Below are 22,618 nucleotides of genomic sequence, written 5' to 3'. Positions count from 1 at the left end.
AATACAAAAAAAACTGAAGCTTAAAAATTAGATCCCAATGAACTTGCTTGGTATGGCTGAGAGTTACTTTCATTGAGCTGTACATTTGTACTAAATTTTATCAATGTAGGTGAGATATGGTGCAAGATATTGAGTGTGCAACAAAATCAACGGCTAAAATACAAAAGTTTTTCAAGCTTTTCACAATGATGCAGTTACTCTGATTGAAGATCTACATACCAATTTTCATGAGTGTCAGTGATATAAAGCTGAAGATATTGTGGAAAAAATGAATGAACATCTTAAAGTCACTCAAATATGCAAATTAGGTTACTCTTGCCAAGTTTTTCTGGGAAATAAACTCCAAGATATTGAGGAACTAATGAGCAAAGGACTGAATAAAATTAGATAGTGTGATTGACATCGAGACAAACAAGAATCCCAAGGAATTGTATGTCTTACTTGATCTCCTGCTTGATGCAGATACATTTTCATGTTTAGGAGTGTGTGGATAATAAACAGCAGAACATTCTTGGCATTTGTGTTTGTGTGTGTGTGATTTGGGATTTTAATGTAGCTTCAAAAATTTTCAGTCATATCACTACAATGTCTGCAGTATGGCAGTTTATAGTGATGTCTAGCACTGGGGCATCATGCTGCAGCCATGTGGCATCATGTTCCACTCAGTCACATTACCCTGATACCAGGCTGACCAGTCCTAACACTAACCTCTTAAGATTGAGTTCCAGGTGAGGCAGCTGTCTGTACCATTTTTATAAGTCTTTGGTATGACTTGGCCAGGGTTTAAACTGGCAACATTCCGCAGACAAGGCAGATGCTCTAACCACCGACGCCAACTGAGCAGTCCAGAACTTCTTGATTCCACAGCCCAAGTAAAGTATAATAATTTTTCTTTCAGATTTTGGGACAGAAGACCAAACAGGACCAAAAAACAAAAGAAACTCCTAAAGCGTAACCATGATTTTCAAATGACCTTGACCTTGCCTGAGAGTTTGAGGGAGGTGTTCATGGATATGAAGGGGGAGTGCCTACAAATTCTACAATCTTATGAATGTTAGCTGTTATGTATATTTGATTTAATTATATCTGATTTAATATATATTTATTTCAATTTCATTGTTTGTCAAGTTTAATTTTTTTTAATTTTTCATTACATGATATTGTAATGTAAATTTATTCACTAGAGATGATAATTTTTTTTAGAAAATAGTTTTGACCTTGACTGTTAGTTAATAAACACCAGGTGTTGATCTAAATCCTGACCTTGTTTCAGAATTTGTAGCAACCTTCGTAAACAAGTTCTATTTTATTTTAAAATGATTGGTTGTTTCCAAGGTCATGATGGGACTTTGTCTTTAAGATATAAACAATTTTTTTATTTTTTTATTTCTTAGAGTGAAAATGATTGGTTTTCGTCAGGGTCACACTGGGTAAACGTGATCTGTAACAAGTACTTGCTTCTATAAACTTCCAGAAGATGATCACGTGACCCTTGTTTACGTTTTAGAAAGACCATATAACCCATGTTTTGGAGAATTAATCTCAGTAGAAGCTGGGCTGTTAAACTGTTAGTTGTATGTTGTGTTATTTGGAGTTATTTCAAATTACTTGGTTTGGAGTTATTTCAAATTACTTGGATTCAAATGGATTAATTCCATTATTTTTCTGGAAAATATGTGCTCATGTAATATTGTGGAACAAGGGCAGTTTTTTCATAAAAATTGATTCAGCTATCAGAAACCGGAGTGATAATTTTTATTTCCACAAGGAACTGTAGATTTCAACTCTACAGATTGCAACATACATCATCGTCTTCCATCTTGGATTCTTTGCCGGGATTCGAATGTGAGAACAGTCGAACACTTTGTTATTAGGACTACTAAAATATTATTCTCAGATTATTTTTGGATTATTTTTTGGATTTGATTCTATAAAATCATAAGTTCATATTTGTTTCATTTTTACAGAATTTTTCCAGGGAAATAAATTACTGTATTTTTCAAAGCTTGTTGTTTTCACTCTTTCTTGTGTTACTGTTTATTCAAGCCTAAACAAGTGACATAAGATAGCAATAAATCAGGGTTTAAGATACTTATGTAAACATTAACAAAAACCACAATTATTGTTACTGACAATGCTGGGTTAGAATATTTATCTTCTTCTAAGCTCAGGACATCAGGATTGGAATTTCTTTATTTTGGTGCAAAGGCCATACATTATTTTTCTTCTCCATTTGTTTTTTCTAAACTTAAAGAAAAACTTATCATTTTCACATGTTTCAAATTTCTTTATTGCAACAATGAAGATGTAATGAACATCCTAAGATTGTCAATGTCCATTTAAAATTTTGACAGGTCACACAAAGACTGACCCAAGACAACCAGACTGAGACAAGAAAGGGTCACAAATATGAGAGATTTCTGTGCTACATTGCTGAAAATTACTTACCCTAAGTCGCTTATGCATATCCTGCAGACGAGTGACTGTCAGCACATGTTTCTGCTCCTTCTGTTTCCCGATTCTTTCTTTTGCTCTAAAAATAAGAATATTTCATCTTGTGTTTGTATTTGTAGGGCACTAAAATTATGTCACATCTACATAACACTCAACTTCTATCACAGCCACATGACACACATCTTTGGTCACATCCACATGACACAAATTCTGTCAAATCCACAAGACAATCAAAGTTTGTCACATCCACATGATATTCAGCTTCTGTCACATCCACTTGACACAAATTTTGTCACATCCTCAAACGACACTCAAATTTTGAACATTGGGTACACAAAACTCACCTTCGTGCACACAAACTACATTTATAACAATTTAGTATAATGCATAAAGACTAAATACCATGCACACAAAGTATCACACATACATTTTAAATGGTTGCAACTTCTGTACTAAGATTGAGAGAGATGTTGTTTCATAACACATCAAACAACAAGATATGACTGGCACAAACTCAACCTTAAATGAGTGCTTGAAGAGTTCTACATATGGGGCCTGGACACGAGTCAAACTCAACCTTAAATGAGTGCTTGAGGAGTTCTACATATGGGGCTTTGACCCAAGTCAAACTAAGATAAGCAACACAAATGTCTGGTGTGAAAGAATGATAAAATTCATCCCTAAGTAAAAACAGCATCTATGTGCTGTCAGATCTTCATGTAGAAAAGTGGAGATCTGATTTTAATCAGATTGGATTTATACAGATCAGTCATTGGCTAGGCATGTATTTTAAACAACATTTTAGACATCAACTATAAAAAAGTTATAAAAACTTAAAATTATACTCTAAATGGTTTGGACAATGGTATCAGATGAAACCATTGTGGTTTTGTGGGTTTAATGCCATTTATCAGCATATGATAGGTTGTACATTATGGATGAAGAACCTGGAAGACCCCAGGAAGAACCATCGATCCACAGGAAACTACTGGTATGCTTCCTCACATATCCATGTTGGCTGAGCCGAGACTTGAATCAATGCAGACTAATGTAAGATGTGAGTGATCTGTACAGGCGATCACCTTACACCACTCAGCCAGCTGGGACTCCCATCGACTCTGGACAGTGTGTGTGTGTGTGATTTGGATTTTTAACAATTTTTCAATCACATCGCTATGAAGTCTGCAGTGTGGCAGTTTATAGTGCTGTCTAGCACTGGGATGTCATGCTGTAGACATGCAGCATCATGTCCCACCCAGTCACATTATCTTGAAACCAGGCCAACCAGTCCTAATACTAACTTCTTAATACTGAGTGCCAAGCCAGGCAGCTGTTAGTACAGTCCATATCTCGATCTTACAATGCTAACCCAGGACTAAAAAGGTGCAAAACATGTCAAATCTAAACCAGAGATCCTGCATTCTCCAAACCTTTCCAGCAGGAAGCTCAAAATGAAGAACAATTCGAATAGACTAGAAATTTTATCTCTCTCAATGAAATCTAGTATGTTACACTGTCAGAAGAACCAAGATTTTAAAAATACCCCAAAGCTATACTCTCATCTTATTCAATGTAAAGGTGTATACAGTCATGTTAAATTTTTCACCTTTTGAGCTTGGGCTAGTGTTTAGTGCAAATGTCCAACAATGTGTTTGCAGTTTAATGCAACTATCTTGGTTCTTTCTTTAGTATCATAAAAATAATGGACACAACTACCTGGGTATTGAATATTCTGCAATCCAATATCGAGCTTTCTTCAGATTCTCTGATCCCTCATGAAACCATGTAATATTGTCCTGAAAAAAATGAAAAGATGGAAAATCAGACAGAAAATGAATCTAACATTGTCTGTAAAAGTGATAGCACATTCATTTTAATATGCCATTAAAAGTGAGGCTTATTTGCATTTTTTTTTATAACATAACAGTGGGATGATTATGATCATTCATTTATTCTGTGTTTGTTCAAGTCTTGAATAAAATTAAATTTATTACACTGGCTGTTCTAAGTTATAATTGTCCTTATTTTAAAAAAATGTAAATTTTGTATTTTCTTATTATTATCCCATAACATCACTGTTGAAGCAAAATGCAATAATTTCTCAAGATTGGCATGTAAAGCCTGACATATGCTGAGGTGAATTTTGAAATGCAGGAATGACTGTGCAGTTACATTGTTTCAACTTCTAATGGACAATTTTAATCAAGGGCTTGCACATTTTTGGTTAGAAATCACAAAAATGGGTTGGTGTGCCTTGATAGTATGATGGTCTAAGATACTGGTATACATAAAGCTTCACACAAAATTTCTTGGCAATTGGGAACCAAACATAATCCACAGAATTTACCAATGTACATACAAATTCTTGGTCAGTTTCACATGACCATTTATAACCAATCAGATTACAGAAACTCTGGCCCATTCATAACATGAAATTAATTTTACAGTATGATAGAGTGCTATGGTAATAAATGTTGTGTTATGTGATACTCTATGCTTGGAAATGCTTGATTTTTACACATTTTCTTCTCTGCTATACTATTTATTTTTGTGGAGTTTACAGAAGCAAAATGAAATAGTTGTGAATACCTATTTTTAGAATATTACTTGTCTGAACGGTGACAGATACTCAAAATTATCTGACATATGGACACTGTGAAAATTAGAGGTCTTAACAATGAAAGCAAGAAATTTATGTCTTATATGAATTTTATCAAAGTTATTAAAAGCATTTTTTAAATACTTTTTACTCTGCATTCTAAATAAATTAAAATATAAGCATGATAGTTTGACGGCAGATGTGACAAACACGAAATCAAATTTCATTGATACCAGAGAAAGTATATCCATTAAACACCCCCCAAAAAATATCCCAAGATATAATTTCAAAGTTTACATATAGCCACTTTTATACTGTTAAGTACTACTGTGTATATTATATTTGAGCAACAGACTTCTAAAACTGAACCAAAATTTTGTTTCCAAATGAGAAAAAATGGAAACAGGTTGTAACCTCATCCTTTGGCTTTATCTCCACAGGTTCTTCCTGCTTCTTGGGTTGAATAATGTCTGTTCCTAGCGTGGCCAGAAGTTGGCGTAATCTCTCTCTTCTCTCTGCTGGCCCTTCACCAAACAAACCTGTCAAATGGGCGGGACAAAGATGAAATAGCTATTTTAGCATTTAGTTCACTTAAAACACACTACCATTTATAATTTTGGATCAATGAGACAAATGGATCAACTTATTTAATTGCATTTCATAACATCATTCCATTTAATTTTTTTTAGAGAAAAGTCTTACAATTGGATGCAGGACTAGTGAGAAAGATCTTGTACATAAATTCCACAACTGCAAAGCTCTATATAAGAAATTAATAAATTAGTGTATTTTACTCCATGGTCTGAAACTAACTGTACTTTGTTTTGAGAACACTGCTAAACATATAACTTGTGCTAGGAGTCTTAATCACCAAGATGTTAATCATGCCTTTCTGAATGTCTCAAGCAGCTTGTGACCATGACTAGTGCTGGGTAAATGTACAGAAGAACATCTTGAACTTGAATTTATAGCATAGTTTATGCTAAGAGAACTAGCCATCATACAAAATTTTTCAGTTTAGCTTTAATTCTTGTGATCCAAAAGTTGTCAGTGTATTTGCTCCTGCTGACTGTACATACAGTAGGAGCAAATACACTGACAACTTTTGGACCACAAGAATTAAAACTAAACTGAAAAATTTTAAATGCATTCAAAATTTCTTTATTCATCTTTTGTTGAATTGTCTGTATAAAATGTGCACAGATGCTGTTGTTGTTGTTGTTGTTGTGGGGTTTAACGCCATTTTTCAGCACACGATAGGCTATACAACGCAGCCAGTATTAATGGTGGAGGAAGAACCCTGGAAAACCCCTGAAAGAACCACCGACCCACGAGAAGCTACTGGCATGCTTTCTTACATACCCACATTGGCCGAACCCACGCAGACAGAGGTGAGATGGCAATGATCCGTAACGGAAAGCGCTTTAGACCACTAGGCCACCGTGCACAGATCCTGCCTATCTCAAGCTTTGCATGTGTGTATCAGTCTTTAAAACGTTCTTTGTAAGTATATATGATGTTAAAATTAAACATGTTATTGTTATTACCAAATGGGTCTAAAACGTCAATCTTTAAAACTTTAACATGCCAAAGAGACAAACAACTTAGGCAATTTCCAGGAATTGATGTCCCTGCTTTTTGTTGAAAGTGGGAGAGTGAAGTTTTACAGAGGAGAGGGCCCGGTAACCATGGTGATATGTTAAAAGAGTTAATGTACATTTGTAAAGGAATACACTATTGATGATATAGACACAGATCAGGTGTGGTCTATATAGATCTGCATACAAAATGTGGCTCCAACACTCAGCAGCAGCACTTCACTAAATAATGACATCAGATGTTATATCAATAAAGATGTTATATCAATAAAGAATGACATAAGATGTAATATCAGTAAAGAGCTGCTTATTAAATTTTGTAATCCAATAATAACTATGGGAATTACTATGTGGAAACAAAAGTGGGTGGGTCTAACAGATTCAATGCTATAAAATTCAAACTAATTCCACGATGTCGTCAGTGTAAGGTTGCAAACAACGAGTGTTATTGCAAAGAAAGGAATTTGGGTGAGTCCAACAATCAGGGCCATAACTCTGCAAAATGATGATGAAGATATGATTCAGATTAAATGCTGAAAAGTCAAACTAACCTTCAAAGATATGATGCAGATTCAATGCTAAAAAAGGCAAACTAACCTTCGAAGATATGATGCAGATTCAATGCTGAAAAAGTCAAACTAACCAAAGGTGTGCTCAATGTAAAGTTCGATACCAAAGGATTTACTGCACTAAAAGGAACGTGGGAGAGCCCAACAATCAGGAACCATAACTCTGCTAAATGATGATGTTGCATAAGGAATATATACCTAAGCATCCTTAACAATCAAACTCAGCAGAAGTCTTGTTAAAATCAATCTGCCTAATTAATTTGTTTAAATCCAATAAAGGAGTCATCTGTGTGCAGAAACAAGTTTGTGGTTAGACAATCAAGAGCCATAACTCTGCTAAATGTACAATTCTGACAACTGAACTCAGCCAAGGTCTCCTGAATATCTACATGCATGCCAAAGTTAGTTGATATCAAATTAAAATTAACTGAATGACTGTACAGAAATCAAGGTGAATGGATTAAAAAAAAACAGGGATTATAACTCTGCTCAATAATGATGCAGCATGGAGATAATCAACCTAAGTCAAGGTCCTATCAATCTAACAATCAAACTCAACCAAGGTTCAGAAAAGCAAACTGCATACTAAATTTGGATGAAATCCAACATTAATTCAGGGAATTGTTGTCCTGAAGTGGAAGTGGGCAAGTCTGAAAATCATAGCTATAGTCCCTCTAAACAATGATGCAGAACACTGACAGTCATGGGAATAGCCACTACAAACAATGATGCAGAACACTGACAGTCATGGGAATAACCCCTACAAAAAATAGTACAGAAGCTGACAGTCATGGGAATAGCCCCTACAAACAATGATACAGAACACTGACAGTCATGGGAATAGCCCCTACAAACAATGATACAGAATGTTGACAGTCATGGGATTAGCCTCTACAAACAATGATGCAGAACACTGACAATTATGGCTACAGTCCTTCTCAACAATGATGCAGAATACTGACAATCATGGCTACAATCCCTCTAAACAATAATGCAGAACACTAACAATCATGGCTCTAAGCAATGATACAGAACACTGATAATTATGGCAAAAAACCATCCAAACAATGATGCAGAACACTGACAATCATGGCCACAGTCCCTCTAAACATTAGAGATACAGAACACTAACAATCATGGAAACAGCAACTTTAAACAATGATGCAGCACACTGACAATCATGGTAACAGTCCCTTTAAACAATGATGCAGAACACAGACAATCATGGAAACAGTCCCTCTAAGCAATGATGCAGAACACTGACTGTCACGGAATTGTATAAATCCCTTTGTTATTGTGTACAACAATGTGCAAGGGTTATTTATTTATATTGTACAATATTTTGAAATAGTGAGTTCAGTTCATCCTATGCCACACGTGTGAGTGCTTTCAATGGGAAAAACCGATATTCATCAAGTGCTCAGATGATGTAGTGCTACATTGTCTGTGTATATCTTATCGTTGGATGAAAACATTACACTATGGAAACGTCTTGTCAGTCAGCAGTCTACTTAAGGACTTGCAGATCTCCAGCTGTAGAGGTATGTGAGTTATTCATTAATTTCTTATTTATGTATATTATATGTTATAACTACTATACTACCATATTTATTTTTTGTATATTTTCTATGTAGCTCCGGCTTGCATAGTATAATGTGAATATTTTTTATTCTTGAATGTGACTTAACAGGAGATCTATATTAGCAAAAAAGTTGCATTTTATTAAGAAATGTTTAGTACCATAGGATTCTTATCGGACACAGGTAGGTTCACTTCTGAACATGTTTATTGCTTTGTAATTTTGTGCCAATAATGTAATAAGTATAGCTTACCATATATAATGTCATTACATGTTATCATACACGCCTGTGTCATTCTTAGTACACGGTGTTAGATATATTTTCAGCTGATCACAGTTGATGGGGTGGCAGCTGTAGAGTTGACCATAGCAGCCACAGAGCTGGCTGAACAGTGATTTGCTGGTTGAGTAGCAGGTGATTGGACATTGCTGACTGATTGGTGTGTGCTGATTGCCTGATTGACCAAGTGATTGAATGGTGGTCAGTGATTACCTGTAAAGCTGACTGCTTGATTCAACAGTGTGACTGGTAGTCAAGTATTCTAGTGACGGGGTGTTTTGTGTAACTGCATACATGTATTCTTTTAGCTGTGGGCTAATTTTGGGGTTTATTATACCCAGTGTTCTGGGACTGCCACAGCCAAGGCCAATGTCACTAATCATTAAAAGTTATATATCATGTTATCTTTTTCTGTAAATACTTGCGATATTTAAACTATGCTTGAGAAAAGAATAAATATGGGTGAGTCTTAGTTGCTTAAAATGGGCCTTACCGAAGATCTCCAGCTATAAATCAATTCTTGCAGAAAAACATATCCTCCACTTTTGATTTGTCAAATTTTAATATAGTAAAGTATTTGCCAATGACAAAACCTATTAACATGGTGGGATCCCTGATGTCAACAGAAAAATACTGTGATGTCTTTTATGAAGTATTCCAAACATATTTTAGCCAGATTTACTAAAAACCTAAGGAAATGAACTAATAATTTCTTCAGTTGGAAAAGATCTGATATATTTGTCTGAAAATATGAATAAGCAAATTCCTAAATTTGTACATACAAATAGGTTCTCCCAACAGCCTTAAATGTGCTTTAACTTCTGTGTCATCTGTTGATACTTGAATCTGTCGAGCCTATGGGAGGAAAACACAATTATTACTGAATTGACATTCCAAAATACATCATGACTGTAACTCTCTAATCTGCTGAAACCTAAATACAAACAAAAACTGAAATCACAAAATGCATTAGGAGTGTTCATGGTGTAGAAAGTCAACTCCCACTAATTTTACAAGAACAGAACTGTGTGATAATTCAAGCATGGGTGTAAAGAAAATTGCCGTTTTTTTCTGACCTATTAACCTGAATAGTAACTGTATGAAATACATAAATGCTCTTCTCTTTAATTCAAGCATTATATAAGCATGAGGGTAGAGTAATTACTCATTGGATTTTCCAGGAGTAAACTTTTGAAAGCTATATTTCTTTTTAATAAATAACATTAACACCTGCAAATAAATTTTAGCATTAACTGTATTAATCTTAAACCAAAATTATCATCATTACATTAAATACAAGAGACTGGTAACAGCAAAATCATAATTAATTCAATTTAAACATTACTGTATGAAATACAATTTTTATGGACAATACAAACTTTGAGCAAATCTGACAGTTTGACATCACAATCCCTGTTTTTATTACATACCCCCCAAAAACAAAAAAGTGACCCAAGGGGCAAAACTCAAAACCTTACATAGACAATCTGTCTTCAGGGTAAGGCTGAACACAAATAGTTTGCTAAAACAAAACTAAACAAAAACCAAAGAATTTAATGTGTCACTATATTTGACATTTGTGTACATCTGACCTTTTACCTCTATCCCAAGGATCCAAGAGGTAACACAAAAATAATACCCATTATGCATGCAGGTACCATACAAGCAAGAAAAATACCAAGTTAGCTGAATTGTTACACAGTGGATTAAAAATACTGAATCACAATATCCCTGACAATACAGCAAAGCAATAAAGATACATGATTATTGACAAGTAGACAGATGGAATCACAATTTATCCCTAATAATACTGCAGGGAGATAAAGATGTGGTTAGGGACAAGTTGTGTGTTTGTGTGTGGTTTGGATTTTAATGTAGCTTTAACAATTCACATTGTCCTGACACCAGGCTGACCAGTCCTAACACTAACCTCTTGATGCTGAGCACTAATCGAGGCAGCTGTTAGTACCATTTTTGTAAGTCTTTGGTATGACTTGACCATGGATCAAACCCACGACATCCCGCATCCAAGGCAGACACTCTAACCCCTAGGCCACCAGAGCGGTTATGGACAAGTTGACTGATGCAAGCATAATATCCCTGACAATACAGCATGAAAACAAAGATACATTGTAATGGACAAGTTGATGGAACTGCAATATATGACAATACATCCTAGGCATAAACATACATGGTTATGGACAAGTTGACCCGTGAAATCACAATTTATTCCTTACAGCAGTAGGATAAATACACAGTTATGGACAAGTTGACAGATGGAATTACAATATCCCTGAGAACACAAAAGGGAGATAAAGATACATGGCAATGGACAAGTTGACAGATGGAATCACAATATCCCTGAGAATACAGAAGGGGGATAAAGATACATGGCAATGGACAAGTTGACAGATGGAATACAATATCCCTGAGAATACAGAAGGGGGATAAAGATACATGGCAATGGACAAGTTGACAGATGGAAATACAATATCCCTGAGAATACAGAAGGGGGATAAAGATACATGGCAATGGACAAGTTGACAGATGGAATCACAATATCCCTGAGAATACAGAAGGGGGATAAAGATACATGGCAATGGACAAGTTGACAGATGGAAATACAATATCCCTGAAAACATAGCAGAAGGATAAAGAATACTACAAAACGTTGTGGCTTATAACAAACAAACAATAAAATGTAGACTAAGATACATAGTGTATATATTTGTTTATAAATGGAGTCCAACTGCAAAATGGACAGACCCACATCTGCCATTACACAATGTTCCAGTAGATCTAGGTCAATGCAGTTGTTAAGGAGTAATCATAAAAGCAAATAACAGACCCTGATCTGATGGCGCATGATGTGATGGATATCAGGGTCTATTTTATTTATTTGCAGGTGGATTCCATGTAAACACAAAAATCCATTAATTTAAAATAGCACAAACAAGATTTCTTTTTAACCCAGAACTTAATAAAGTGACTGGAACATCCCTGTTTTAAATGCTTTATATATAACATTAGGACTCAAGAATGGAGCCCAATGCCAATGATACTACGAAAAAATCTGACACACATCACAACACTTACCCGCTTTCTCCTTTCAAAGATAGCTAGTGCCTCTGCCTGACTCTCTTTGTCCTCTTCCATTTCCATTGTGTCTCCTGGAGGTACATAAAAATTTCTAGCACGTATGGTCTACCTTTGTATGTATCTATCTTTCTATCTATGTACAAATGTAAGAATACCATTTTTTACATCGTAATGATATATAAAATATTTGAGAAATAATATGTATAGTTTCACTTTTAAAATCATGTCTGTTGGTAAATGAATTCATGTCACAGAATAAGAACATGATTTTGTTTTAATTACCAATCCACCTGCTCTTAAGTAAAGATGTTGTATGTGTTTGAGATATATAAAAAACAAATCCATGTTGGATTTCTTTGAAGCAGAAAGTGGCTAGTTTCCACAATTCCAATTAAGATTTTAGTCAGACTGGTGTCAGTACATTTATCAGTTCAAAGAAACGAAGAATAATAAAACTCAGTACAAGTCCACAATAATGGTACTTAGAGCAGAAAACATTGCCCACTTCTCTTCAAGACTATATAACATAAATATTTTATACAGTTTGTTTTTATTTATTTTTTTTTTTTCTTTTTGTCAAAAAAAGAAAAACTAAGGTAAAATTATTTCAAAATTAAAGGCCTCAGAGTAACTGCAAGTGTAATTTCTAATCACATTCATTCTAAAAGGCAACTAGCTGCTCTCACTTTTAAATGTGAAAATATTTTGGGTGTAAGCCATATTTTTAATAATTAAAACTGTTCTGCAAAGAAAATTGCTACTACGACTGCATCCGTTATTGTAGGTTATGAACAATTTTTACTCTGTACCTATGATCTAAAACATTTTGCTTAATAGTGGGGAGGTAGAATGTGAGTGGAAAAAGACTGTCTGGATATCAGACATAACAGCTGTTGCTGAACGAAACTAATGTAAATGTAATTAAACAAACTCACAAACCTACCCCATCTCACCCCAATAAATTGATATAAATTTGCAATGCTGGTTTTTCATTTTTTTTGCAGCTCAGCACAAAGCTGATTTTTCTAACACTGACCTGAAGAGATGTTGATGTTGCCTGCTTCAATGCCTGCTTTGACTACATCGTTGCTCACAGAACTTAATGAGATGCCTGTGGCAAGACGTTGCCTTTCCTTCTCCTCCAGGCTGCCATAATGAACAATCTTTTGCTTCTTGACATAAATAGACTCCCCTTCATCATCTGACCCTTCTGAAATAATATAAGACTTGAGTTTCATTCAGTTTCAGTGATGAATTATAAGACATGACTGATGATCTATTTCAGGTACATTAAAAACACCACATGCTGAGAAATATAACATTCAGGAAATATGTTTGTCTTATTGTCACTCAGTAGCAAGAATAACTTGGAGCAGTGCTCTTTATGTTAATATGTATCATCTATAATAACAGACTGGCTGAATAGCTTGGAGCAGTGCTCTTTATATTAATATGTATCATCACTAATAACAGATTGGCAAAATAGCTTGGAGCAGTGCTCTTTATATTAATATGTATCATCACTAATAACAGATTGGCAGAATAGCTTGGAGCCGTGCTCTTTATGTTAATATGTATCATCACTAATAACAGATTGGCAGAATAGCTTGGAGCCGTGCTCTTTATGTTAATATGTATCATCACTAATAACAGATTGGCAGAATAGCTTGGAGCCGTGCTCTTTATGTTAATATGTATCATCACTAATAACAGATTGGTAGAATAGCTTGGAGCAGTGCTCTTTATGTTAATATGTATCATCTATAATAACTGGTTGGCTGAAAAACGATACTGCAGTACAGTAAACCATCATACAAGTAAAGAGTCATAAACATTTTATTTTGATTATGCCAAGAATGTAACTTTTAAAAAAAAATAATAAACATCACTGGGAATTATTTTTTTTAAATTGCACCATTAAGTTTTAAACAATTTCAATACAAAATGGCACTGAGTGAATTATACTGACACATTACTTATAACTTCCCCTACGCTACATTGTAACTTCAAGAACATTCTGTATTTTTACCATTATGATAACTACAATTTAATTAAATACAATGTCAAAATGCAATAAGGAGACTTAGAAATGGAATGGTGCAATGTAGAATGCTGACATGTAAAATAATGAAAATATCTACATGGAGTCTAAAGATATGAAATTACAGTATTCCAATATCATGCATATCAAATTTAGAAAGAAAACTCTTTGTGTGTGTGTGTGTGTGATTTAGATTTTGAATGTAGCTTTAACAATATTTCAGTCACAGTGCTATGATGTCTGAAGTGTGGCAGTTTATAGTGATGCCTAGCACTGGGGCATCGTGCTGCAGACATGTAGCATGATGTTCCACCCAGTCACATTATCCTGACACCAGGCCGACCAGTCCTAACACTAACCTCGTAATGCTGAGCACCAAACGAGGCTGCTGTAAGTACCATTTTTGTAAGTCTTTGGTATGACTCTGCCGGGGATCGAACCAACGACCTCCCGCATCTGAGGTGGATGCTCTAACCACTAGGCCACCGGAGTGGTGGGGAGAAAGAAAACTAGCAGGTGTATGCAGTTTAGAATGTAAAGAAAATGCAAAATAGATTATTGCAGAATAAAACATACTGCATATACTAATTGGAATTCATGCATAAATTTATGGCAGTAAACCCCATCCATACTCCAGAAAGTCAAAGATATTATAGTTACAGAAATTTTGGATTTTAAAGGAGATAAGTATAAAATTTAATACAGCAATAGAAAATATACCCATTTCTTCATAATTAAACAATGTTAGGTAAAACGGATACAAAATTTATCTGCAATAGCAATCCATAAACTCAAACCAACATTGGTAAATATTTCTATACAATTTTTAAATTGTCTATCAGATGGAGCTTGGCTAGCCATGTCACAAGTCCATCACGGTATTAGACTTGTATTCCACTGGGTGACAGAAATTCTAATATTTTGTTTGCAGGTGACACATGACTGACAACAAGGGATATATGAATATATAAGAAACCATTTCTCCCACATCAAAAACTAGAATATCAAACGATATTCTGTACCTATATACCAACAATACATCGATGCAAGAACTGACAGGGTATGCTGGAAGACAACGATTTTATAGTAATCAAATTAAGAGAAAATACCTATGTAAACTAAATAAATTAAATGTCTGAAATACATTGGTAAGTGAACACATAATTCCTGATGGGTTTTGTTGTATATATTTTTTATCCTTTGACTCTATATTCAGTAACCACATAAAATGCATCCATAATATTTTTAATATTTTTGTATAAAACAATAATAATAAAAATTGCAATTAATGTATAATATTTCTATAAAGAAAAACAATATTGCATGACCTGAAAATAAAAAAATATTTTAAAAATTGCTAATCAATGGAGAAAAAAATCAATACATTGGTTACTCTGCATATACAGTAAAGTTAGTGCAAACACAACAAACCTAGTTTCAATCTAAAGGAATGACACTTTTTAAAAATATGTTTAAAATTCATTGTTACTTTCATCAAAGTCTCACGAGAGAGTGTGCATTTTGTTATGTTGAAACTGGCTACTAAAAACACCAAAATAGGCTCAAAAACCAAAATAGACAGATTTTTACCGAAATACATAATACTCATGATGATGAATGTATTATGACTTGTATTTGTTTGAATAATAATAAAAAGAAAAAGAAAATTGGGTTTAAGTGAATCTGACATGATTTATATTTTCACCAATTTAAGAACAATTCATTGATGTAAGTAAAACAAAATGAATAACAATAAACTTATCAGGACTATATAAATGCCAGAAATTACTCTGCTGCCAGCGATCGTATCAGTGTAATTATATCAAACCATTTGATCAATTTAAATCAATTACAAACTCACCTGTTGTTGCTGTAGGGTTTAATGCCATTTTTCACCACAAGATAGGCTATAAATGGCAGCCAATATAAACGGTGGAGGAAGAACCGGGGAAAACCCCAAAAAGAACCACCAACCCATGAGAAGCTACTGGCAAGATTTCTCATGTAACCACATTGGTCGAACCTGAGACTTAAAACCATGCAGACAGAAGTGAGATGGTAATGATCCATAACATTGAGCACTTTAGATCCATCCATCTGTCCAAGCATACAAGCATGCATACATATATACACACATACATCATACACACATACATACACATACATACCTACCTACATATTTATTCATTTACACACACACACACACACAACCTATTCATTCATTTACACACACACACACTTAGACTAAATAATTGCAAAACGTGACAACCAAAAAGTTTTATAAAATTCAAAAAATAATTTATTTTCCTAGAATACAAAGTGAAAATTTATAAAAAAACTTAAGAGTAATGCAAATTAAGTCCCAAACAGTCCAAATAGTTTCATCACCAGTCCTAATAAATAAAGTTGTAATTAAATTCCAGAATAAAAGTTCTGTTTAAATTCCAGTGGTATTCCAAATAAGATCCACTGCAGAAGGTGTTGATATGCCTGTAGTCTCATAATAGTATTGTACCAATGGCCTGTAGTGTGATGATGTGCCAACAGTCATTTGATGAATCACAATAATATAACCCAAGATATCCATGTCTGATTTTACTACAATTCCAAACTAATGTTTGTGTCCAGGAATATTACTGATTACTTTGTAATGCCACTGAATAATAACCTGAATAATAATTCTAGACCAAATCAAATATGAAAACAACAACGAGTAATTTCTTAGGCAAACAAGATCATAAAGCTCTTTACTTGACCTAGGTCAGAATTAGCATTTTTTGGACTTAATGGAATCTTCCATTCTTGAAGATTCTGAATCTGCTAACAAGATAAAATCTGTTACTAACATTATAATAAGGACATGGTACACATCAGGTAGGCTAGGTATTTTTATGGAGAAATTCCAATAACCACAACCCAGACCCTAATAAATGTTTACTTCTGTTGATAATATGCCTGATATTAAACCCACACTCTTATAAAAATGTTAGCATTGTATAATTTGTTTACCATAATAAAAACATCATCAGTGTCGCTAGTCAGAAATACAATGAACTTGATTTTGGACAAGGTCAAGTACAAAATACAATTATAACTTATTATCATGGAGAAAAAATAACAAATACAAAATTAAATATACATAACAATGCATGCAAGCACAAAGACACACACACATACACATATAAATACGATGCGACTCTGATATAGCACAATCCGTTAAAGAATGAATTCAAATATAACATGATTGTGGTATGGCTCCAGAAACTTTATATTCATGTTATTTTCTCATACACAAATTTTTTATCTTTCTTAAAAGTACAAAAGGTAAGGTGTAAAATGTTTATCATCATTTCTGGGAAAGAGATCGTGCATGAATTCTAATATAACACAATCATAGCATGACTTCTGCAATTTCATATACACATATTTATCTGGTAAATGAAAAAAGATCTTCTCAAAAGTAAAACAAAATAACATGTAAACTCTGGCAATGTTGCAAAATTTGGATTTATTTTCATTACTGGCAACAAAATATACCAATTGGTGATCCCCCCACCACTGTTGGCTGTTTAAACTTGTATATACAACATGGGTATGGAATGAAGAAATTCAGAGGCACCATGACAGAAGCCACAAACTTGATATATATAAACTGGAATTCAAGTATTGTTAGATAAACAAATTCAATGTTCGTATTGACTAACCACCTTAACAGTATTGCAATATTATAATTAGCTTATTCTTCCATCTGTCTTGAGTACTGGATGCTGTGAAATCTTGGCATTGTTTTTGTTTTTCTGTGGGGTTTTTTAAAAACATGTCTGGTGATATAGATCAACCAGACAAGGCACTAACTCATAATGGATCTTTCGGACAAAATAGTGTCGGATTAGAGGCCACTAGCTAGTAATTATTATATTTATTTTGACCGATCTCTGTATATGGATGTTAAGTAAATTTCCACTTCTTTTCACTCATAGATCCTTCAGAACACTCATATTTTCTGAAGTAATCCCTGTTAGAACGGAACAGAACACCTGTGTATTCACTTTCTCTTGACTTTTTTTATATAAAAAATTCTGATGCATGAGTGGAAGGTAGCATCACTCCACCATCAGAAATGTCACAGCCCTCCCCCCCCCAGCAAAATAATAAAAAAGGACTGCTACAATTGACAAAACGATGGCTAATTCCTGTTGTTTTTAAACTGTACCCAGAAAATATGGTTTTGCTGAAACTTCAAAGAGATCTGATCACCTTTGAAGCATCGATCATTCTGTGCAAATACTAAGCAAATGAAAAAATATTCAGTCTCAATAAATCTTCTACAATTATTTGATGTTGCTGCCTCAATAAGAAACAGACATCTGTTTTGTCCTCCAAAGCTGTCCTTTAGGGTATCTTCAATAATACATGCACCCTTCATCAAAGAAAGCCGACTACAATTTTCTATAAAAACAACCTTTCATCCAAGGATGGAAGCACCAAACTTAAGTAAAAGCAATGGAATCTCATAGATTGTTGCATTTTCCAAACTGACTGGAATAAGTTTATTGTGCCAAAACAGTTTCATTTTTGCTGGAAAAAAATTATGCTTATGGCTGCTACCAACAGCAGCATAAAATGTAAATTAAATTTGCAATCTTCTAAAACCACAGATATAGGAAGTTCATTGAAGATAGGGTATCTTGCAAAGATGTTAAACATTTTAATTTGTTCAAGTTTTCATTTCCCTATCAACAGCCTCAACCCTGGGTAACCTCAGCAAGATGATACTGTCTCCAGCTGACAAAATCTAGGCCAGTTTAAGTACATGTACATGTAGCAAGTAAACAACAATAGCCATGTGCTACTTGCAACAACTGTAGTGAACTGTCAAGTAATAATTGGATATAGATCAAAATGAACACTAACATTTTTCATATATATGTGTTGTGTTTTCTAATGATATATGAGACATGAAGTTCATAATATGTGATCTATACTCAAATTCATGGATTTATTATATACAAGTACAGTAATTAATGGATTATGGATTGTGCTACAAAAATGTATGTTGTTTTTCAGGCTAGTTTGTCTTCATTGAATCAAAAGCATGCTTTTATTACCTACCCCTGCCTGCCATATTTTAGGTAAATGCATCATTTTCTTCAGCTAAATGACTTGGTTGGTTAAAACATGGTTGGTTCCATAACAAGGATAGGTTCCCAACTACTGTGTTATAGCAGGGTGACATTGTACATACATACATATATACATACATACGTACAAGGTAATACTGCACAATAGACTGTATTTTCATGTATTATAAAGTTTTAGTTGATGCCAATAATTTAATTCGATTGTAATTACACATTTCTTTTTTAAATGAATGTACATGTTTACAACAATTATATAACTTTCATAAATTTACCTATCATTACATCGATCTATCTGTATGTCTTATATTCTTTTGAGTTAACTTAGTAAATCAAAAATGCTTCTCAAATCCCATAATCAGAAGTCATGTACTTGGAGAAGAACAATTCTACATGGCACTAGTTCAAGATCAATATTTTTACTGCTTTATACAAGCATGGAAAAGGCAAATTTTCATACTTCAATAACTGTATCTATCTTCATCTGGTCACTCATGCCCTCTGAATGATTTAATCTACCTTACTCCATTTATTCATTCACATCTTATCATACATCACACCAAACTGAAAGTATTTATTGATACCTATCACATGTGTGCATGTGTTCTACATGTATTACTGCTTATAACCTTTTTTCTTTTGGTTTATTTGTCAAAAACTATTTATTTAAAGCATAAAGAAAGTATATACATTGGCAAATACTTCAGAACTTAGGTACCTTTCACTTTAAATCCATGTATGCATTTCACCATTTGTCTTACATGTCCAATCGAGTATCAGGGATGGTCCTGGCTTTTAAAAAGCTGTCGCCAAAAAAATCGCCAACCTCAATATTTGGTCGCCAATTTTCAAAAAGTGTCACCAGATCAAGTAGTGTACATTTTTTCAAGTGTTAATTTAGTCTATTAATGTAACAGGCAATGAAAATTACAAAAGATGGGTAGTTAATACTCTAATTACAAAAGGCATTAACAAAATGTTACACAGTGTTACATGAAGATCCGTCGCGATTTTAGGGCTGCCCACTTGTTGAATGCAGTTTCAAAGTCTAATTTTTCACACCTGTACATGCTGATTCTCATTAAATTCTCGAGAGATGAGATGCAGAGTTTATTTCTGATGTCAGTTTTTATGAGGTTCATCTTACTGAATCCACGTTCACAGTCTACAGTGCTGACAGGTGACACCAGTAGTCTCTCAGCAGCCCCCCTCCCCTTATGGCTAGCTTCACAAAGCTTGTAGTGAATTGCTTCCTAATTCCCAAGAATGATCACTGAATGCTGTATAAATTTTCTCAACAAGCAAAATATGATCTCCATTCCCACGAATGAAACTTACATGAGTCAACACCTGCAATATTAGACCCTATATATAAGCATAAATTCACACCCAATTTAGGGATTCTTTCACTCCTGTATTTTGAGAAATAAATAATTGTTATTAATTATGCAAAACTGTTTTTTTGTGCTATTTCTTGTTGCGGAGTTTAAGTCTCTGCAGCCGTAACATGAATTGATGGCAAAAGGAAAAGATCAATGAGTAAAATGCTGCACTGGCGACAGATATAATTGTGACTGAGATTTTTTTCCATTTGCTTTGTATTTATACGCAGTAGTCGGTACTTCAAAGGTTATCAATTTTCTATGAAGGTTCAGCAAAACTATTATATTGGTATATGTAAAAAAAACAAAAACAACAGAAGGATTAGCCATTCAATTAATTGTATCTGTTCTATTCGCGTCTTCAGAAGTCGGTCAGTTGTAGGTATAGTTCGGTAGCATGACTGACAGTATCACAGCATACAGTACTCAGCCCAGATGTCAGCATAGCAGATTATGATGTAACAATACACTGTAAAGATGGGGTTGTCAATACGAACAAAGGATCGTTTGTGTAACAGATTGATTTCAATGCATTGCTTAGTCAAGTTTGTGGCTTCCTTTCGTTCTCCCTTTTAATGTATCCAGTCCAAATCCATGATTGTATGTACAAATTAAATAACCAAAAAGTCTGTCGCCAAAAAAATCGCCAGATGGGATATTTTCGTCGCCAATAAGGAAAAAAAATCGCAATTTGCGACATTGGCGAAGCCCAGGACGATCCCTGGAGTATTACATGACCTGTGCTATGGATAGGTAAAATGTAAATTAATATTTATACTGCTTTTTATTATTACTGAAACCAGTACTATTCATTATACATTTGTCTTTATAAGTAATAGTTGGGTAAAAACATAAAGGTATTTCGGTTGTTTTTTTTTAGTGTGGAAACATTTAATAGAACGCTTGATTCAGTGTAATGTCCACTCAACGGTGGCCTCTAACTAACACATCAGTCAAGTCTTTATCAATAAAGTAAGAATTAATAGTGTAATGGACGAAACGACCAGTTATCGTTTCCGTAACTCCACATACTGCGTGGCCCGTTTAAGTGATCATTGCATGCGCAAATAATTCATGTTAGTGGTGATATTTTGTATTCACTTAAAATAAGAAAACAAGGAGTATGAATAGGCAACATGAATAAAATGGAGAAATCGGTTAAATATCGAAAACTGGGTATACTTGCAGTTGACATGTGATACATGTTATTCTACAAGCAATGTATAAAGTTTATGACAAAACAATAATCCTTTTGTAACTATTCTCTACCTATATCCATGACTATTTAGTTTGTCTTGTTAAGTGCCTTCTTTTTCAAATAGATTACGCTCACGACGCATCAACTGGAAGCTGCCATCTTACTTCCGACTGGTTAAGTTTTGATGCACTTGGTTAAAGTCTAATATCTCCGATACCGGTTCTGCACAGATATAGCTGTTGTTATTGAAATACCGTTATATTAGAATAAGGTTAATAAAAAAAAGTATAGTCAAGAGGTAGACCTACATGTAAAACCTCGACGCTAATGTTTATGTTTGGGCGTAGCAATAAAACATAAATAACATGTGATATGTCTTACATTATAGGACTAAGTGAAGAGGTAAATACAAAAAATTTAACCATAGCCAATTAAAGTTGAAATTTAGGCAACAAGTGACCTCCCTTTATTATAAAGGTATACTAATAAATTAGTTGGTTGATTGAGAATAACACAAATTGAACCCAGTTGAAAGCATGAAATGTTGGTGACAGTAACATACTTTTTGATGAGGATATAGTACTAATCATGATGTATCTCTTACTGGGTTTCATTATTCAAGGTATAAAACTATGTATATAGAATGCACAAAATCTGTGGTCTTGACCAAAATGCAAAAGT

At 34.1% G+C, this 22,618-nt stretch overlaps 1 protein-coding gene across 1 annotated transcript in view; it reads right to left on the bottom strand.

The window, feature by feature from the left end:
• The window catches only part of LOC149780029 (U4/U6 small nuclear ribonucleoprotein Prp4-like), a 59,179-nt gene extending 37,064 nt beyond the window's left edge, over nucleotides 1–22,115 (bottom strand). Inside the window, exons 1-7 of the mRNA XM_089936786.1 lie at nucleotides 22,009–22,115; nucleotides 13,215–13,388; nucleotides 12,176–12,249; nucleotides 9,862–9,934; nucleotides 5,468–5,592; nucleotides 4,171–4,250; nucleotides 2,449–2,533 (exon numbers count right to left, since the gene is read on the bottom strand). Coding sequence (XP_089792912.1) covers nucleotides 2,449–2,533; nucleotides 4,171–4,250; nucleotides 5,468–5,592; nucleotides 9,862–9,934; nucleotides 12,176–12,249; nucleotides 13,215–13,388; nucleotides 22,009–22,018 — 621 coding nt within the window. The 5' untranslated portion in view covers nucleotides 22,019–22,115. The remainder of the gene's footprint in view (nucleotides 1–2,448; nucleotides 2,534–4,170; nucleotides 4,251–5,467; nucleotides 5,593–9,861; nucleotides 9,935–12,175; nucleotides 12,250–13,214; nucleotides 13,389–22,008) is intronic.
• Between the last annotated feature and the right edge of the window lie 503 nt (nucleotides 22,116–22,618).

The sequence above is a fragment of the Sinohyriopsis cumingii genome, chromosome 16 (genome assembly GCF_028554795.1).
Source record: "Sinohyriopsis cumingii isolate HCF-2022 chromosome 16, ASM2855479v2, whole genome shotgun sequence".
Classification (NCBI taxonomy): Eukaryota; Metazoa; Mollusca; class Bivalvia; order Unionida; family Unionidae; genus Sinohyriopsis; species Sinohyriopsis cumingii.
Note: the sequence above shows the minus strand (reverse complement) of the source record. Positions and strands in the feature narration are given on the sequence as shown.